This window comes from Saccostrea cucullata, unplaced genomic scaffold (assembly GCF_032062105.1).
Source record: "Saccostrea cucullata isolate Sc308-1 unplaced genomic scaffold, CSIRO_AGI_Scuc_v1 ctg1043, whole genome shotgun sequence".
NCBI lineage: Eukaryota > Metazoa > Mollusca > Bivalvia > Ostreida > Ostreidae > Saccostrea > Saccostrea cuccullata.
In genome coordinates this window covers 85,516-104,833 of record NW_026938107.1, presented here as the reverse complement: position 1 = coordinate 104,833, position 19,318 = coordinate 85,516, and the positions used below count along the sequence as shown (strand labels likewise).

The 19,318-nt window shown below is 33.3% G+C and overlaps 1 protein-coding gene across 5 annotated transcripts in view; it reads right to left on the bottom strand.

Annotated features, from left to right (window-relative positions):
* Nucleotides 1–835: 835 nt before the first annotated feature.
* Nucleotides 836–19,318, bottom strand: part of LOC134249441 (ovarian cancer G-protein coupled receptor 1-like) — a 39,775-nt gene continuing 21,292 nt past the window's right edge. For 2 of the 5 annotated variants that reach the window (XM_062731792.1, XM_062731793.1), the window contains exon 3: nucleotides 836–2,398. In XM_062731792.1, the coding sequence (XP_062587776.1) occupies nucleotides 1,207–2,394 (1,188 nt within the window). In that variant the 5' untranslated portion in view covers nucleotides 2,395–2,398 and the 3' untranslated portion in view covers nucleotides 836–1,206. Of the gene's footprint in view, nucleotides 2,399–9,899; nucleotides 10,111–16,656; nucleotides 16,691–19,318 lie in introns of those variants that run through there. The other 3 variants (XM_062731795.1, XM_062731796.1, XM_062731794.1) reach the window with 3 other exon arrangements.

The window sequence follows — 19,318 nt, the reverse complement described above, 5'->3', positions numbered from 1 at the left end:
CTAAATATGTCTGTAAACTCATTGAGGCAGAGGGGAGAATAATACTATCGTTCGCAGTTATTGTAATTGACGCAGAAACTTCCTTACAATTGGCTACATGTGACGAGACCCTGTTTTGCTCATTCATTGTACAGGTCTAAACTCAGAAAGAAGGGGAGAGATTCATCAAGAGCTTTATAATAAAGACCTGCTCACTGGATACAATCCCCTCTGTGCTCTTGAAGATCATAACTGTTCTCTCTGGACTGGATATAAATATTTTAATAATTATAGACCATTTAAATTTCCCCATTCATTAGCAAGGTCATCGAATGTGTTCAATGATGTTGCACAAAATTTTAATAGTCATCTCAATGATCTCACCACGAATGGTCAGCATGATGACCTGCAGTTACCTTAATAAGACTGGTACCAGCACCGAGACAATCACACTGCGAATAAATGCAGACGAAGAAACGGTACTGGATGAAAGTGAGGCCATGCTCCTGGTCCATCCTGTCCTGATGCAGCATTGTACACTGTTGATCATACCCACTTGCAGGAGAGACCACATGAGGAAGTTGGACTGAAGGACACAGCACTCCTTACCTGAGTGGCCACACCCAAGCAGTGTAGATCATAACCCGTTGATGTACCTGTATCTATATCGGAATCTAAAGTAAATTCAAACTTTTACTATTACCCCACCCCGCCCCCAAAAATACGTTTACTCTGTCATACATAGGAACAAAGGAAATATTTGATTACAAGCAAATGGCAAATGACGTTTAACAATTTAAAATTGTTTTCTTGATTTCTTTTACTTTTTCTTTAAACAATTAATAAAAAGGCTATATTGAGAATCGAATGATTTATTATGAACTGATGACAGTTGCTACGTTATGCTGAAGTTTAGCTTAAAAACGATGAGGAAGCTTATGATTATAATGATATGAGCTTCGTGAATCAGAAAACATTGACAAAAAATGAATATTGCACACAAGTTTCATAGTTCTTGAATAATATACAACCAGAATATTGCAACATATTTTTCCTGAAAATACGTCTATATTCTATTGTCATCATCACGTCATTGAAAATAATACTGTTTTGACTTAGTACATGTATACAATAACAATGTCCTTTTCAAGCATTGCAGGATATTTTAAAAGTTGCAATCTGTACCATGAAGGAAAAAATGTATACGCGAAATTATAATGAAAAGTGTCATATTGCTGTACTACTTTCATATTTTTTCGTGTTGTCAGTAGCAACTAATGTATATTCCGAATTGTTTGGCGCTGTTTGTTTTGCCTTCTCTGGTTTGATATGTGTATTGTCAGTGGTCACTAAAGTGTATTCTGTTTTGCTGGATACTGTGTTTTTGTCTTTTTTCGATTTGAAAAGTCTCCAACAACACAGTTTTCTAACTTCTCTGCGAAATATTTCTCCAGTAATATAGTAAATAAAGAAGTAACAAGAATAGTTGGACATACAGATTTCCTCTACAACTTTTCTTATTGTCATATATCGCAGGTATCTTTTCCACATTGGATCTGCGGCCATCGTGACCATATCAGTTACTTGCCCGGGTTTGATAACCCCTTGCAGTGCGAAGACAATGGATGCCGGAAGAAGCGTGCATATTAAGTAAAAAGAAACTGATAATAAAGTAATTGTTGAAGTTTGGCCGCCACATCCCCTTGTTTGTTGTGGTAAAGCACTTTGATATGTAATTCTTCTAATCTCTCTGATAACTAAGATGTTTACTACGAGAACGCATACGGGAACAAACATAAATAACGTCAGTTCTGTCGTCAGAGTCCAAATCTTTTCAAATTGTTCCACATCCTCTGACGGGTAGCATGTTCTTTCGGAGGGATGAAACTGCCAGATATACGTCTGCAGCGATGCTATTTGCAGCGAAAATATAAGTAGACCTATAGAAACGTATATTGCACGCTTCACGGTGCAAAATCTCTCCTTCACGAAAGGATGGTTTACAGCAATGTACCGTTCCACGGTGAAAGCTAGAACCAATAGGGGTGCATAATACTGAGGTACATAAATTGCCATATTGAATACCTCACACATAACCGACATCCTGGTGTAGGATGCAATCCCCCATGCAAAATTCAACTCCTGAACGATGTGTAGAAGTAGAAAAATAGTATGTACGATTGATAAAACACCAACATATATAGCTGAAGAATTGTTCTTGCGCATCTTCCTGCTGAGCCATATTTTTGTTGTGATTGGATTAGCAGTTAGGCCTATAACGTAGAAAATGGGTGAGATGACACGGTCTATGATTGAGATCTGGGGTGCTAGCTGATTGAAAATGTCGAGATAATTTTGTGGAATGTCGCTGTCATTTATTGTTGGTGCAGACGCGCCTAAAGTTGAATTTTCCATGGTTCTGAAACAAACAATATCATTATTTATTTGATATTCTTTGAAAATAATAATCAAATTATAAACAATATTTTGATTTCTTTGATGTTAAGTTTTACTACCGATCACGCAAGACAAAATTATTTGTCAGCATGTGTTCCTTTTGTTTTTTAAGAATATTTTGTACCTGCAACATATTATTTAAACAAAAATTCCTTTTACAGGAATTGATTAACAAGAGGCCCAGGGGGCCACATCGCTCACCTGAGCAAATCGGCTAGGAAAAAAGCACAAATCAGATCAGAACTGAAAAGTTCACTGAAGGGAGGGGGTGGGGGCTTGAATTTTAATACCACTTGAGATTGCCTTCATATTAATACAGCATATGACTTTGCTGTTCCTGATTTTTATAAAACATTTTCTTCCTATTTATAATTTCATAATAATTTAAATTTGATTCACCATTGTTTCCCTCCCTCCCCAAAGGGCCATGATTTGAATAAATTTAAATCTTCAATACATGAGGATGCTTAAATGTCAATATAACTAAACATAGCTTTTCTGTTCTTGGGATTTTTTCTTTTATTTTTCTATGTAAAACTTTGATCCACCATTGTGGCCCCACCCTACCCTTGGGAGTTATGATTTGAACAAATTTAATTCTACACTACCCAAAAATGCTTCCATATAAATACTTGTATTACTAATCATGACTTTGCTATTCTGGAAAAGATTTTTTTTTTTATATATTTTAATGTAAAACTTGGATCCCCCATTGTGGCCCACCCTATCTCTGAGGGTTATGATTGGAACAAACTAGAATCTTCACTACCTGAGGATGATTCCACATAATATCACTCATCATGGCTTTGAAGTACTTGAGAAGACGATTTTAACAGATTTCCCTATCTAGTCCAATGTAGAACTTTGATCAGCCATTTTGCCCCCCCCCCCCATCCCCAGGGGTCATGATTTGAACAAACTTGAATCTACACTACCTGAGGATGATTTCACATAAGTTTCATCTTTCCTGGCCCAGTGGTTCTTGAGAAGAAGATTTTTAAAGATTTTACCTAAATACTCCTATGTAAAACTTTGATTGGCCATTGTGGCACCACCCTAACTCCAGGGGTCATGATTTGAACAAACTTGAATCCACACTTCTGATAATGATTTCACATAAGTTTCATCTTTCCTGGCCCAGTGGTTCTTGAGAAGAAGATTTTTAAAGATTTTTCCTATATATTCCTATGTAAAACTTTGATCGGCCATTGTGGCCCCACGCTACCCCCAGAGGTCATGTTTTGAACAAATTTGAATGTACGCTACATGAGGATGCTTCCACACGAGTTTCATCTTTCCTGGCCCAGTGGTTCTTGAGAAGAAGATTTTTAAAGGTTTTACCTAAATAATCCTATGTAAAACTTTGATTGGCCATTGTGGCCCCACCCTACCCCCGGGGGTCATGATTTGAACAAACTTAAATCTACACTACCTGAGGATGCTTCCACATGAGTTTCATCTTTCCTGGCCCAGTGGTTCTTGAGAAGAAGATTTTTGAAAAATACCATTAATTTTTCACTAATTCATAATTATCTCCCCTTGGAAAAGGGCTTGGCCCTTCATTTGAACAAACTTGAATCCGCTTCACCTAAGAATACTTTGTGGCAAGTTTGGTTGAAATTGGCCCAGTGGTTCTTGAGAAGAAGATGAAAATGTGAAAAGTTTACGACGACGCCGACAACGACGACGACGACAGACAACGGACAAATTTTGATCAGAAAAGCTCACTTGAGCCTTCGGCTCAGGTGAGCTAAAAATGTAATATTCAGAAGCCAAACTTGTTGCCTTTGTGAAGTCGAAGAATTTCCAGAAAAGAAATCATCTAATAAACTTATGTAAGACTTACTTAAAACACCTTTAATATGAAGAAGTAGACTTAAGTCTATTTGTACTCATTATTTATAGAAAAAAATATTTTAGTTGGTTCTATTGAAATTACTAATGCCCCGAACTTCTTAGAATAACGTTGAATTTTTTACACGTCTTGTTGGCCGTACATTTGCAGCCTTGTAAACCTGGTAAACAATGAACGATATGGGAAGAAATGACAACGTATAAAGTAGATATGGAAATATGCACACACAATGAATTAATGTATTTTTAATTTAACATGATCAAATAATTTTATAAAATGTATACTGTGTATATATTTCTTCTGTGAACTGATTTAATGCACAGTAGACGAAGTTCAAGCGATTGGAAGATCAAATTCGATCATCGTGTTCCTTGTGATCCACACCTGTACATTCACACATCAACAGATCAATGTGGATCCCGATAAAATATATTCTTTAATCACAAATATGTTTCAAAAACAGATATGTCTAGAACTTTGTTGGAAAATATACATGAAGCAATCGATAGATGGTGCTACCTTCGAATTAAAAAAAAATTCAACACGTGTCAACAACGTCGTCGTCATTCTCCGTACATGCTTGTGACGTCACGCGAGTCAGAAAGTGCTATTTTTCTCAACGTTTTTTTAATTTTAGTGTGTGCGCCTTTATGAACAAGATTAATTTTTTGAATGAAGACTTTCTTTGAAAATATCTTTTACATGTGTAAATATTTTTCTTGTTCAAGGCGTCACACATACATAAAATCGCCGATAACGATGCTAAAAATGCCATTTTTGACGTTTTCTTGTAAACTTAGCCACCTTAAACCTTTAATTCTCTGCATATTACTTAAATCAATATATCAATTTAACCATAAAAGAAAAGTATACATTCTAATCTTTCAAAAAATATCAATTTCATTGAGGTTTATTGGCGTTGAAATTGTAACAAAACCGGGGGCCAAAATATAATAGAAACCATATATAGTTCTTTATGATATTTTATTACACGCAAAGAAAACGTAAGGCTATTCACCGTTTACTCTAAGTTTGCATCCTAAAGTAAATGCAGTTAAAAGCTCCTAAGTACTACATTATACTACTTATTATGATAGATTTAACTTTATATCTACAGATATTTTAGATCAATGGCAACTCATTATTTCGGATTTTGAATTTTTTGTGAAGATGCAGAATTGCATCATATAAATGTTTCGTTAAGATCCCTCTAACCTGCTTTAATTTATCTGGTGCCACAAGTTGCTCACAAATACTATAAATTTTTTTCTGCAAAATTCTTCATATTTTAAGCAAGGCATTGTAATTGCAAAGCCAGTTGAGGATATAATTATATTGATTCAACAATACATTTACTTTCACAGATTTTTAAACTTTTTTTTCAAAACTTGCATGGATATACTTTCAGTGCGAATATTCAACTTGACCATGCATTCTTTTCACAAACTCAAGTGCTTGTATGCCCCCTGCTGCTTTGTCAATTAACTAAATTATCAAAATATTGAAGGAACTTAATTATTCAATGGGGAAATGAATGATCTAATGTTGGATTTTTCCCACATTTGTTATCGTCGGAACTATCACAATACCACATTGATTTCAGCACACCAACATCTCTTGATATTAAGAAAAAGATTAAGAAAGTCTGTATGCAGTGCAAGTTAATATTGATAACGGCCCTAAATTCTTGCCCATGTTATTGGAATAACTTTTTTATGTCTTCTTGCATGCGATGGTAATGTCAAAGTGTTTTAGGTCTTCAGAAAATCCTAGCAACCTCCATTACTTTATGACGCTTAGTTCAATCATTTCGCACCAGGGCATGTGCAAAAAAGTCGGAATTCCGATCGACAGCATTTTAAACTCAATAGAATTTATTAGATTTGAACTGTTTTGACAACTTTATTAGTTGAAATCTAAGCAGACTGTAAATTGAAAATTTATTCGCAACATAGCATTATAAATTGATGTAATTGTTTTATTCAATGTTTTCCCTTCTATTTCTCTTTTTATTAATGACCAAGCATGTGCGTTTACTTTGTACGTTTTAATAAATTCTTAGCGAAAAAAAGTATCCTAAGCAAGGCAAGTGTTTTTTTATACAAGAAAAACAAATAGATTTAGATTACAAAACCGAAAAAGGCCTAAGAACTCTCGCACCTTGCGGATTCCACTACTTCATCAAAGGAAACGACAGACTCGATAAGAGAATCCGTCTTTTCCTTGTCAAAAATAATTCCGGTATCCCTCTGATAAACAGGATTTGTAGATGCTGGAGGTCTATAGTTTCTCATAATTGATCATATTCAGATATCAAATACTGTATTATCCAGTGAAGCGAGTAAATATAGCGTGAAGGGAACGCGTTTTACGTTCTTCCCAGTTACCCACAAAGAGCTTGTTTGAATGGAAGTAAAGGCTGATTTTTCGCCTTACGTTTTACGGACAACAGAAAGTCCTAGGAATCGTTATCTCTTTCAGTAATTCTGGCAAGTTATCTTCCATTAATGCAAAACTATTCGGACCAATCTTTTATCTCCTAACGATATTTTGTCAGAGCAGCAATGACTTTTTTTCAGGGAGAAGATAATTCGGGTAGAGCCACTTAATATTTTAGCAAAATGACAGTAAATGGATTGTTTAATATCATTCAACTCGGGTTTCTAGATATGGTAGAATTTAAATAGACAGAACTAATAAATAATACCTTGGCATTCAATTACTGATTGTTTTTAATGAAGTTTCAGTCTGAAATTGAGTTCTGAATTGATTAATAAGATCAATATTTTATTAACGCAGTGTGATCTATCATGTCGCACGATGTTGATAAATCTGCTTTTTGTTTTCAAAGAGATTCTTTGAAAATAATGCAATAAACACATAATAAAGGAGAAAAAAAAATATGACTGCACAAAACATATCCAGCAACATTTTAAATTGTTTATTTCAAATTTGTTCAAACGTGTTTTATGACAATTCCTGATACGTAAACATACATTGTATCTTGTTTATATACTTGCAGGTAATGACGTAAAAATGACCAGATTATTTTTTTGCTTCGTTATAAATGAATTTTATATCAGATTGAATTGTTGCTACATGAAATCAATGGCAGAAATGAGAAAGTGATAACTTGTTAATGATGAGAATAATTTATAAAACTACGATTACATTTGTAACCAGGTACATACAGGACAATGTCCCTTGCAATTGAATAACAAAACATACAACAATTGTATCGCAGATGTTTGGTACGACAATAATTGCGAGGAACTCTTGGATATTGCAATAATTGTATCAGAGCTCTTGGTAATACAATAGTTGTACGAGACCTATCATGTTTTACAATACTTAATGAACATCCCGTAACTTGTGACGTATTTCGAGAAAAAATACTCTACATGTAACTTCCGGTTTTGTATTCAATTTGCGTGGCATCGCCTTTTAGAGAGTCTATACTAATTATAGTGCTAGTGACAAACTTACATGTAGGATATGGACAAAAAACCTACCTGGTCATCAATTTTCTTATTTACCTAAGTTTATCATAGAGAAAATACTAAACATTGGAAGTTAAAGGCATTTACTTTCAATAAAAATTGTTTTAGCTTTGCACAATAAAAAAAACTTGTTTCTGAATGCTTGGAAAACAATATTAGCCTGTAAAGTGTTCTTTAATCAGTAGTTCTCGGGGGAAGTAAAAAGGTGCTTTACCCTCCCTATACATTTCGATATATAAATCCCCATTCCACAATACCTGACAATTAATCATGACGAGTACTGATTGCAATGCTTTGTAAATGAAGAAGTAGCAAAATTAACTTTATATGGTGTTTGATATTTGAAACTGTGATCAACGGTCCAGATAGAATAAACGTCTAAAACGTCACAGACCATTCAGAATACTCAGCATGGAATAATATCTTCTATTATTTATCTCCAACGTAACTCAAGCTAAATGCATTTATTTAATGCAGCATTAAATTCTAGGAATGTCTAGACATTTAATATGATTTATATCTTCGCGTTAATGCATATTTAAAAGAGGTTTAAATTTGGAAAGGTTGTAAAACTTGTCGTGCCGCATAATAGCAAATATACCAGTGTAGAAAAACATACTGCTTCATCATGGTCATTTCTAAGATTTAAAAAAATATGTATTTCATCATATGCATCATTCAAAATAGTAAATCTGTAAAGTCTAGAATATTTATCTGAGATACAAGTGAAAGTAGAAATATCGTCTTCCGATCAAATCTCTTTTCACTCTTTCAGTATTTAGATATACTTCCTCTTTGTGCACTCGTCCATAATGTTAATCTAAACTTACTATTATTCAAAGGCATTCAAATAAGCCGCTTTACATCCTGGTTATACAGGTGCAGAAAAACATATTCCTCCGCGTTAAAGCTTGTCGTTGATGCAAGTTTTTCTCGTCAAGGATATCATCTTTAATATAGTTTGATTGAGCAAACACAGATCATACACGTGGATAAAGAAATCATTAAATTATGATAACCAAGTGCAAAATCACAGTTTTACCTCAGATGTTCTAAAAAGTTTGATTTAATTTGCTTTTATACAGGAAGATTGCTAGTTTGTCGAGTAAAGTGGGATGACTGAAACACGCTTTGTTCATCAGCTGTTAATTCGATGGAGAGAAATAAACAGGTACTTCAGACCCCGGTCCATCTCATTTACTCAGTGCGATCTTTAATCTCTGATTGACAATCTCTGATTGAATTTTTCAAATGTATTATTAATTCAATGCAATAGCTATCTCTACAGTGTAAACAGCAGATAAATCATAACATTATGTAACTTATGATAGATGTTTTATATTTATCATTTACTATTTATATCTAAATAGCAATTAAATGTTATATATCAAACGTATACATTGATTAAAACTGATGCACCATCCTTTAATGACTAAACATATAAAAGTAAAGTGAATATACGTGCAATTACATAACAAATTGCATGATCGGAAAATTGACATTTTAGACGGTGTTGTGAGAATATTAAAATTAAAATTTCTCATCAATATAAATCAATTTGTTGTCTTTTTAAAGCTTACTATAATAAATTCTAAATTGAAAATTAAGGACAACGCATTTGAAGAAGTATTACACGTATTCAGAAGTCATTAAATCCAGGAACGTTTTCGTTACCCACCGTCTGATCAAGAAGCATCTATAATCTCTCAAAGTGTCGTTTTAAATAGATCATCAGCTTCATTCCCGCTTTTTGTTAAAATTATTAATAAATGCATCAATTAATACCCCCTACATAGTCTTCCAAGTTTTTCTTTTATAATAAAATGAAAGATATTAGACCGTACAACCTACCTACTGTTATTTTTTTTTCTTTTACTTTCGTAAGACATCAAAATACTTGAAAGAAATTAAAGAGTAAGTGTCCATTAGAGAGGAAGTCCTACTTTAACCTACATGTATCCATCAAACTGACCGGGTGTCTGGCCCGTTTAATTGCACCAATGTGTGAAATAACAAAGTTTAATCATTTAAATTTTAAAAATGTGCATTTAATTAAAGTATACATAACCATTAAAGTTCAAACAAAACGTTGATTAAAGATTCCTTACCTGATTTTTTTAAAAGCAGGAACACTGATATGCGAACTAAACGAACTGACAAAGCGCACTGTTTCCTAGCAGGGTTCTAATGTTGTCTACTGATATGTAGAGTTTTGTATTGATTTAACTTACCAATAATGCTTTTATATCTGTTCGTGAACAGTTACCGAAGTAAATCAGAATCAAACAATAGATGTAAATAAACACTAACAATGTTTACCTATGTCCCCATGTATCTCTATTGTGTTAGGCATGTAAATGAATTCGATAAAACAATAATTTATTCGGGTCTAAATGTCAAAAAATCAAAGTACTGGAAGGCAAAACAGTGTTATGGAATGTCGGATTCCATAAATCTTCCATGTTTTGGCATAGCATTCATTTGCAAATAATTTCTAGTTACTTTTTCCCCACGCTACAGCCAGAACTTGAGTTATGAAATCTAAAGCTGTATGGCTTTAGGGGCTTAGCGTAAGCTATCTCGCAGAAATTTGTAAGCCATGCAGGGCAATGGAACACTTTTAGATCAGTAAAGAAAATACATCTAGGGATCTTTAGGATTTGGAAAAAGAATCTGACCTGAACAAAATCATATGTTCAGGTTTAATACATTTTTGTGGCATAAATTGTTCATCATTTCTCAAGACATATATAAAGTCAACACAATATTCCAACTAATTGTTGCTGTTAATTTGTAAAGCTACCCAATGTTTTGCATTTACTACCTCATTTACAACTTGATTTAATAGATTACTTATAAATATATATATATGTTGATTGATTTTATGTTGTTTTACGCCTATATCGAGAATTTTCACTCATATAGAGACGTCACCATACACCGGTTAAGGACCTCAGATGTTGACCTTTATTCGGTACTTGAGGCTATTGAGCAGTGAGAGATATTTATAGTACCAAAGCCTTATTACTAGCTGTATTTAGTACTTCTGGTGTATTTCTTTCCAGCTTTCTAATGCTACCGCAACTTTAAACCAAATTTGCAACGAGACTTGCTTGTATTGAACACATATAGCTCCCGAATCTAGAGCTAAGTGTGCACTTTCCTTTCGCAAAAAATTTCTTTTCTCATTTTTTAACATTTATTTTTTGATTTTGCGGGTTGATTAGAAATAACATCAACATACCAATTCGAAAATTATCGAGAGACTACTTGTCTTTGTCTTGCATAAAACTATACCTAAGGGCTTCTTGCTTATTATGCACATTAGCAGATTTCGTTGTTCTTTTCTTTTATATATAGTTAAAATATCTCTGCTAGAAAGCAAGGGAGGCGAACGTTGGCGTCGAAAATATCACTTTGTGTATTTATTTTTGTTTGGAGTATTTCTGTAAAAGACAGGTTTCTTGAACTATTGGGCCTGGCGCCAATGTAAGTTCTATAAAAATAAATAATATACCTTTAAAAATCACACCGAGAGATGCTTCATATTATTAATTTTTTCTCCTGATTTTCAAAGTCGTACTTTTTGTTTGATTTGGTCATCAAGCTTTCCATTAAGTACACCCAAGTGAGAAGTTATTAACATGACAAGTAGGATGCAAGATTGATTCAAGTTTATCTGCAATAAAACCTAGAATCATAGTTAATATACATTAACTTTAGTAGCACATCTTGGTTGGGAATTATTGCATCATTATTCCCTCGAGGTTGTTTCGAGAAATCCGGTGGTATTTTTCTTGACATGTTCTAATACGAAGATGTGAATTTTTTTTCGTATTCGATCATTTTCAGAAAGATCATAAATTGAGGTTAATCACTATACACCGTTTATGTCCCAAGGGAGAATTAAATACAAGTAGCATTACTTAGGGATTTCCTGTTTTTCTAACTAAGATGTATTTACTGTTCGTTTATTTTGAGATTTTAATGATTACAAAATCCATGTTATACATGTATATAATTCAGCAAATTTAAAGTTTGAATAAATTCACACAAAATGTCAAAAGCAAACTTCAAATCATATTGTTCACGGAAGTGGTTTTAGGTAGTTCATAAATCATTCAATTTCATTAGATTATACCGAATTTTACATTTTAGCCAATTTTTTCACAAAGATCTTTAGGATTCTCTTCATTGTATTACTCATGAAAATACGATGTAGGAAAATTGTTCAATCGAAAATATGCACAGCGGGTCTTCGTTATATTAATAGTTTAAAGATTTCAACGAAGATGTTGTTTTAACATAAATTAAAGAGAGCGTTGCGGAAAATTAATGTAGAATTTATCAGCTATACAATCTCTCCGCCAGCAGAAGCTTTTTGTTACATTAACGAATGAAATGCTGATTTTTGTAACCAGCAATGTAAAATGTAACCAAATCACGATGAGAGAATGACCCGAAGATTGTGTTGCCTTAATGTATATTAGTTCCCGAGCTTTATTAGATTAATTGAGAGTCTAGTGAATCGAAATTGTATACTGGAGCACAGAAATCAAATGCAATGTAATTAAGGCATTGTGGGCTTTTATTCAGAGATAATCCGGAGATCTGATTTCCACTATGCGTTTTGCATACATGTATATTTCACTTTATATTACTTCCGCTATGTCATATCTAGTTTGGTATTGCCCTAGAACGAATGCAGTATGACGATAAGGAACAGCAATCAAGCTATGTCCATTGAAACAATACAAATGGGGAGAGAGCAAACCTGAAAAACCTAAAATATCAGAGGGGGTTCAGATGCCAAGAAGCAGTAAAACATTACCTGTTGACTGCTCAATCTAACCGAGATCCTTTTGTAAATGTTATGGTAAACGGAAAATCCGGAGACAATACAATGTGAAAATAATTGCCATATACGATTTGCATTAAAAAGTCCGTCAAAATTAGACTAAATGATACATGTCGATGGTATTTGCTGACAAGACCATTGTATTGACTATATATAGAATTTTCATAATGTTGACTTTGAACGAGGCTGTTGATATGATTCATCACTTTATTTGTCAGCAGCTTTCCTCATTTATAGGAAATAGAAAGAAGTTGGTGGATTAATTCTAGTTTAAAGGTATTTAAAGAGTGTTAAATTTTATTTTAAAAAACCCAAGGAAATGATGAAAGTATAGTTATCTGATAAAAGCAGCATAAATGAAGAAAAGATTAACAGCGATATAATTGCACGAGAAAAGATACATAAATAACTTTTAATGTCTCTGACGAGAACAAGTCGAATATTTAGTGTCCTTCGTATAAAAACTTTATCTCTCGTTCGATTCCACACACACATGATGTCTAAATACTGTCTTAGAACATAACGAGATTCCACCACGTTCTTAAGTACGAAGATCTACTTTAAACCAATTGCTTCGATGGAGAATTATACCGGAGGCCAATGCAATTTGCTTTGTTCTGTGGTTTAGAATTCTAATGTGCGAAATACCACGAAAATCGTTTTCAATTTAGCATACTGTTACACGGATTCAAGTACTTTTATTGGCGTTTTTTCTTCTCCAGTAAGCATGCAAGAATAAGAGGATCACAGCTCGTCAAGATTTCCTTTCAGAAAAAAAAGCAAAAGATCGTGGCTCTAAGCGACTCCGACTAGGTTCATTTAGAACTAATAATTAGCGAGGAAGATGGTACATCTCTCTATGATTTTAAAATACCAGTAATTTTACACGTACATGTACCGTGGGTGTCTTTTAGAATCGTCACTTTTGCATTTGTATTATTTTTATACTTTAAACCGATGTGGATGTAGTCCACCATGTAAAAAAAAAATTAAATTTAAATTACGCAAAATAATAATCATAATTTTAATAATTATTTGATATTGTAGTTTAGAATAAATCGAAAAATTGATTACAGTGCTGTAAAAAAAATCACATGCATAAAATACATGTATTATTCAGAACACTTCGAATAGAAGAATTACACAATTTTAGTCCATTCACGTATTGAAGAATTCAAAGTGATTGAACTTTAAATTTTAATGTATTTAAAATACAATGTACAATGAACAGATTTAATAATTATATTTTGAGAATTTCAAACTTGCAATTTACCAAATAATTTCGATCATGAGTTCATTTTTAGCAAGGAAAAGAAAATAATATTCTCCAGTGAATTTAAATAATTTAAATAACAGAAATTAAGCAATAAAAAATTGCGTTGAAGTACCACAAAACAATAAAAACTGCGCTGAAAAAACCTGAATAAAAACTGCGTTGAAATACCTTAAACAAAAACTACGTTGCCTGCTATCTGTAAATTGACTCGGAATCCTCGTGATGTTACTTGTACTTTATTTTTAACATACCAAAGTTGAACAGAACTGTGAAAATAATTATGATTTCTTTCATTATTAAATGATTTCGCTCTTTGTCAGGATTTCAGATTAACATTTGGGTAGTTTTCATTCAAGACTTAAGTTAGTAATTTTTGATGACATCTGAAGAGCATTTCATCTCTCTTCTCATTGTCAAACAAAAACCCAGAACTCAGAACTTCTTGCTTGGAGGTAAATTACTTGCCTGAATGGAAATGTGGCAAATTTTATACACATGTTCTTTTGTTGCTTTCATCTTAACGGAGAGTAGTGGGATGTCCGTTAATTATTTACAAGTAATTGTTCATGCAGTGAGAGTGCAGTACAAATGTATAATAAAACACAGTACAAAATGATCACCACCAACATTTTCCATTGTTCAGCAGATGGCGTGGAAAACAAAATATGACTGATCGCTACCGGTATAACATGAAGAACAAAAGTTTTTGTCAGATTTTTAATTCAGTAATGGGGTTCTACTAGTATGAAGAGAGCAAAGCAAACCTATTTTTACACATATTATTCGCCTTCGTGAACATAAAAAAATGAAAATAAAATGGAATTCTTCCAACTCGTACATATGTAACTAACCCGAATTGTATAACAGGAAAAAAATATTTCCTTAGTAATGTCTATACGATGCATAGAAATATAGTAGAAGTTGGCTGGTTTATCAAAACCCTTTTGTAACTAGTGCTAATTGTAACGGGGACCGTTACAGATGTTCCCCAAACGCTCCCCAACTCCCTTTTGGTGCCATATTCCCTGTAAGCTTTATAAAATAAGACAAACTCGATGCATTTAAGACTTTAATAACGTTTACACAGAAGTGTAAAATTTTGCGTGCGCAAATGCATGTGCGTAATGAACATATAATCTTGTCTACACAATCTATATATTTTTAAATACTAAATATTAAAGCATTTAATCCAAAGGTATTAAACAGATACGCTCGTTCAAGTGTTTTTTGATTTTGCTCATTTCACGTGCACGCACGTGCATACATGAGCATGGTGAAAAGATGTCCGTTACATCTATCTATGGCCCACCCCGTTTGTTGAAAACCAAGGGAGTTATAGCTGTTTAAAGTTTCAGCCAATCAGATTGCAGCGCACGTACATGCACGTGTAATGTGCATGGTGACCATATTTTCTTGTAGTAGTCCAGTATATCTATCTATGTTCCAAATTCCATCCTGTTTGGTTGAAAATCAAGGGAGTTATAGCTATTTAAAGTTTAAGCCAATCAGATTGCAGCACACGTGCATGCACGTGTTTTATGATAATTGTTATATATCTTTTTGTAGGATATCCTTATGCATGGCTATTTTCAAAATTTCAAAGGATTTCGTCAAAAAATAAGAAAGATATTGAGACTTTAGTTTCAGCCAATCAGAGCAAAGCGCACGTGCATGCGCGTGAGATCTTGCTATTTTGACTATGTCATATTGTTTATGCTTCTAATATATCCTTATATTATAAGTTTCAAAGCATTTCATCAAAAATTAAAAAAAGTTACGCCTATATCAATGAAATCGGTCATTTCACATGTTGCACGTGCACGCTCTTGCAAGCACCTGCGCGCAAAATGGTTCCGCAAATCTACATAACATGTCACTGACCCTAAAAACATTTCACCTTAATGTATAGTTTACGAGATGACAAAAAAGTTAATAATAATAAGAAACAGAGTAAAAACAATATGTTCCCCAACTTGTTTGATATCACTTCATTTGAAACCAAGTAAAAAAAAGTTCGTCGAGTTGGTAAATGACGTCGATACGCGACAGGAAGTATTGTTTCCCAAACAAGGAAAGCAGTTTCTAAAAATGAAATTAACACTTGTTTGATATCACATCATACTTTGTCTTGACAAATTTCATAAAGAAAACAAAATGTCATCATCATTACAGGCGCTTTGTTGAATGAAATCATTCGATATTGAATAATTCGACACGGCATATTAAACTTCGACATAAACGTATCATCATCAAATGTAAGAATCGGAACGACCAAGGCAAAAACTCCGCCACATCTTGTTCGACCATTTGTTCTCTCGAGATATCTTAAAACATTCACATGTGATCAATTATATTTATGGACAGATTTTCGTTGAAAATAACCGAAAATGACAGCGATTATCATCGACCAATCTCTATGTGCGCAAACAACTTGATTTAGCCATCCCATGGAAAAAAAAGACGACGGGATATTAGATACGCTGACAAAGATAAACGACAAAAAAGCATCTCGTTAGTATTACAAAAGAAGTAATCAATGTTATTCGCACTTGAAAAAAAGGTGTACTTACAAAAAAAAAGTCATGCTTTTTTTCTGACACTATCCATGAATTTAATTTAAAAACATGACACGTTACTTTATTCATCTTATTCTTCCGTGAAAACTAGGTATAGGATTTTTTTTTGTTTTCCTTCCTTTCACGAAAAAAAAAAATAAAGCGATGTTACTTACATCTGTTCGAAGTAAAAGTTTCTCCATCCAAAAACTGAAATAAATTGATTCCGGATTGTTCAATTCTTATATGATGAATCCGCAGCTGACAGAATTCTTTGCGAACCATCAATAGCTCTGTTATTTAATTCGATAAAACATCTTATATTACAAATCTCTACCGCATGTACACAAAGGGGGCGCTACGTTATAGATGAACATTTCATCGAGCTCACGTATTAACTTTAAATATCTGACAGGAAAAAAAAACTTGAAAAAAGATATATAAAAAAAAAACATTTCTGTAACGCAGACAGAGAAACTGTAAAGGTCCAATGACTTGTAAATAATGTCCTCCAATGCTAAAAAAGGAAAAAGACGGAAATATCCATGTGTGTTATTTTTTTGTTGATTAAATTTTAAAAGAATCCATTAAACCATTGATTTTTTTAAAATTAATTTAAAAAATGTATGTACAAGTTTTTAAACTTTTTGATGTTTTTTTTAATTGTATTAAAGGCATTATTGATATACGGTTTGATAATTTTCTATTACAGTAACATGACTGGGATCTCTCTATAAAATAATTCATGGGAGTCAACAATATATAAAGAATATATTAAATTTCTGTCCAAAATTACTTGTGCATGGATTATTACATGCATTTGTTTGAAATAAGAATTTTTTAACAGATATATTTCATTTACTAGAACCTAAGAACGTGCAGTGCGGGTGTACGTTTACATGAAGCGGGGAGTGATTGCCTTTATTTAATTGTGAATAATAGATAAACGAGTATTTATGCATGTTGTAATTTCTTAGTCAAATTTTACTTACTATTAAATAGGTTTTACAGACATATTTTGTAATTATACATGTACAAGCCTGATCTCTTGTCATTATAATATAACTTTATTCGTTTAACTGTAAAAGAAATCGCAGCCTGTGTGAATTACATCGTCCATTTATCTTGATGTATCGTTACCTAACTTTGGCTTTACATGCCTTATCATAACGCCGTGCTGATACACGTATCATATCATATCATAATTTAGATGAAAGGAATCGCCGCTTCAAACAAATGATTTTTAAATATTGTCTATTCTAACAGCCTATCAAGATTTAATTTGAGAGTTAGTACTGAATTTTTTTAAAATTTCACTCCCATTTTCATATTTTTGAAAGAAAATATTGCTCTTTAAATATGATGTTTATGGATCTGAGCTTGACAACTCAATAAATGAAGATGTAAGATGAAGCATAAATTATAATTAACATAAATGCACATGCTTTTCATTTTGCAAAAAAATATTAAAAAAAAAAATAAGATGCACATCGCATTTTATATTCATAAGCAACTTCTGTGGTCATTATAAAAACATACGATTTTTTTTTTTTACTCCTTGTAGAAAACTTATTAAATGCATCACATAAACACGGAATCACACAAAACCCAATTACCAAACACTCTGAATGGAGGTTACAAATAAGGCCATCTCGGATCTTTGATGGACAAGGCAAAAGCAAATACATAATACACTCCCTCGCTGTACAGAATACGCGATTTTGAATTATGGAGCATTGATAAAGGTCATTTATTAGTGGGAGGAAAAAAAACCTTTTTCTGAAATTCGAGTAAAATTGTGGTGATTCCGATTTCATGTCAATTCACGACGCTTTATTAAGATTAGTTGGATAGAGAACAACCGAAACGTTTCCAGCAATAGGGAGAGATGGGTAAGGTGATACCATCATCGTAGAGCTTGATAGAGAGTGTCGACATCCATAGCAATACAAGCCTTATTAGTATGCAATCTTACTTTTGTCGTAGACGACTCCTATACCGGAATATAAAAGCAAAAGTAAGGACATATATGGCACCCCAATCAATACTAATTGCCTAAATATATGCTGTCAAGATATGTTTACTTCCGACAGTGGTATCTATTTTCTCGTATTTATCAAATAAATCACAACTCATTCTTAGGGGAGCCCTGCGGGCGGTCAGAAGGAGGCCATTAATCGGAGGAAAATTACCCCCAGAAAACCTGGTCTGAGGGTATTGGTCTCGTCTGAAATCACACGTATATTATCTAAAATCATCGCTCTAAGCAGAATAAACAAGCGAATACACTAGATTCTGCTGACGGACAAAAGCTTCTAATCTTTATATCGAACTGGATGACAATAGATTTGATGGTCATGACTCTCTGTACTCTCTATTGATGAAAACTTCATTGTGGTGTGGACAGCATTTCTTTTTTATTGGAAACTTGCGGTTCTTTTCTGCGGTACCTATGTGACCAGAACATGTTTCAGGGCAAAATTGTAGACTCATTAAAGAGAGAGCGAGCTGTGAATTTGTTTTATCCACTGTAATTATATGCACATGTATATATGTGTTTATTTCTAATATGGTAAAAATGAAACATGAAGATAACGAGCAATAGTCTTGCTGATAAATGCAGTAAATCTGGCAAATTGAGAGCATGTAGCAAACACAGACCCATGGGAACATCAGAGGTGGGATCAGGTGGAATGGAGAAGTAAGCATCCCCTGTCGACGGTCAACCCGCCTTGAACCTTTTGTCTTGAACCGGAATTTTGCGAATACTTTTGTAAGACAAATCTAACACGCTTATTTTTTTAACTGAATGTTAGCAGGAGTAAATAACAAAGTAAC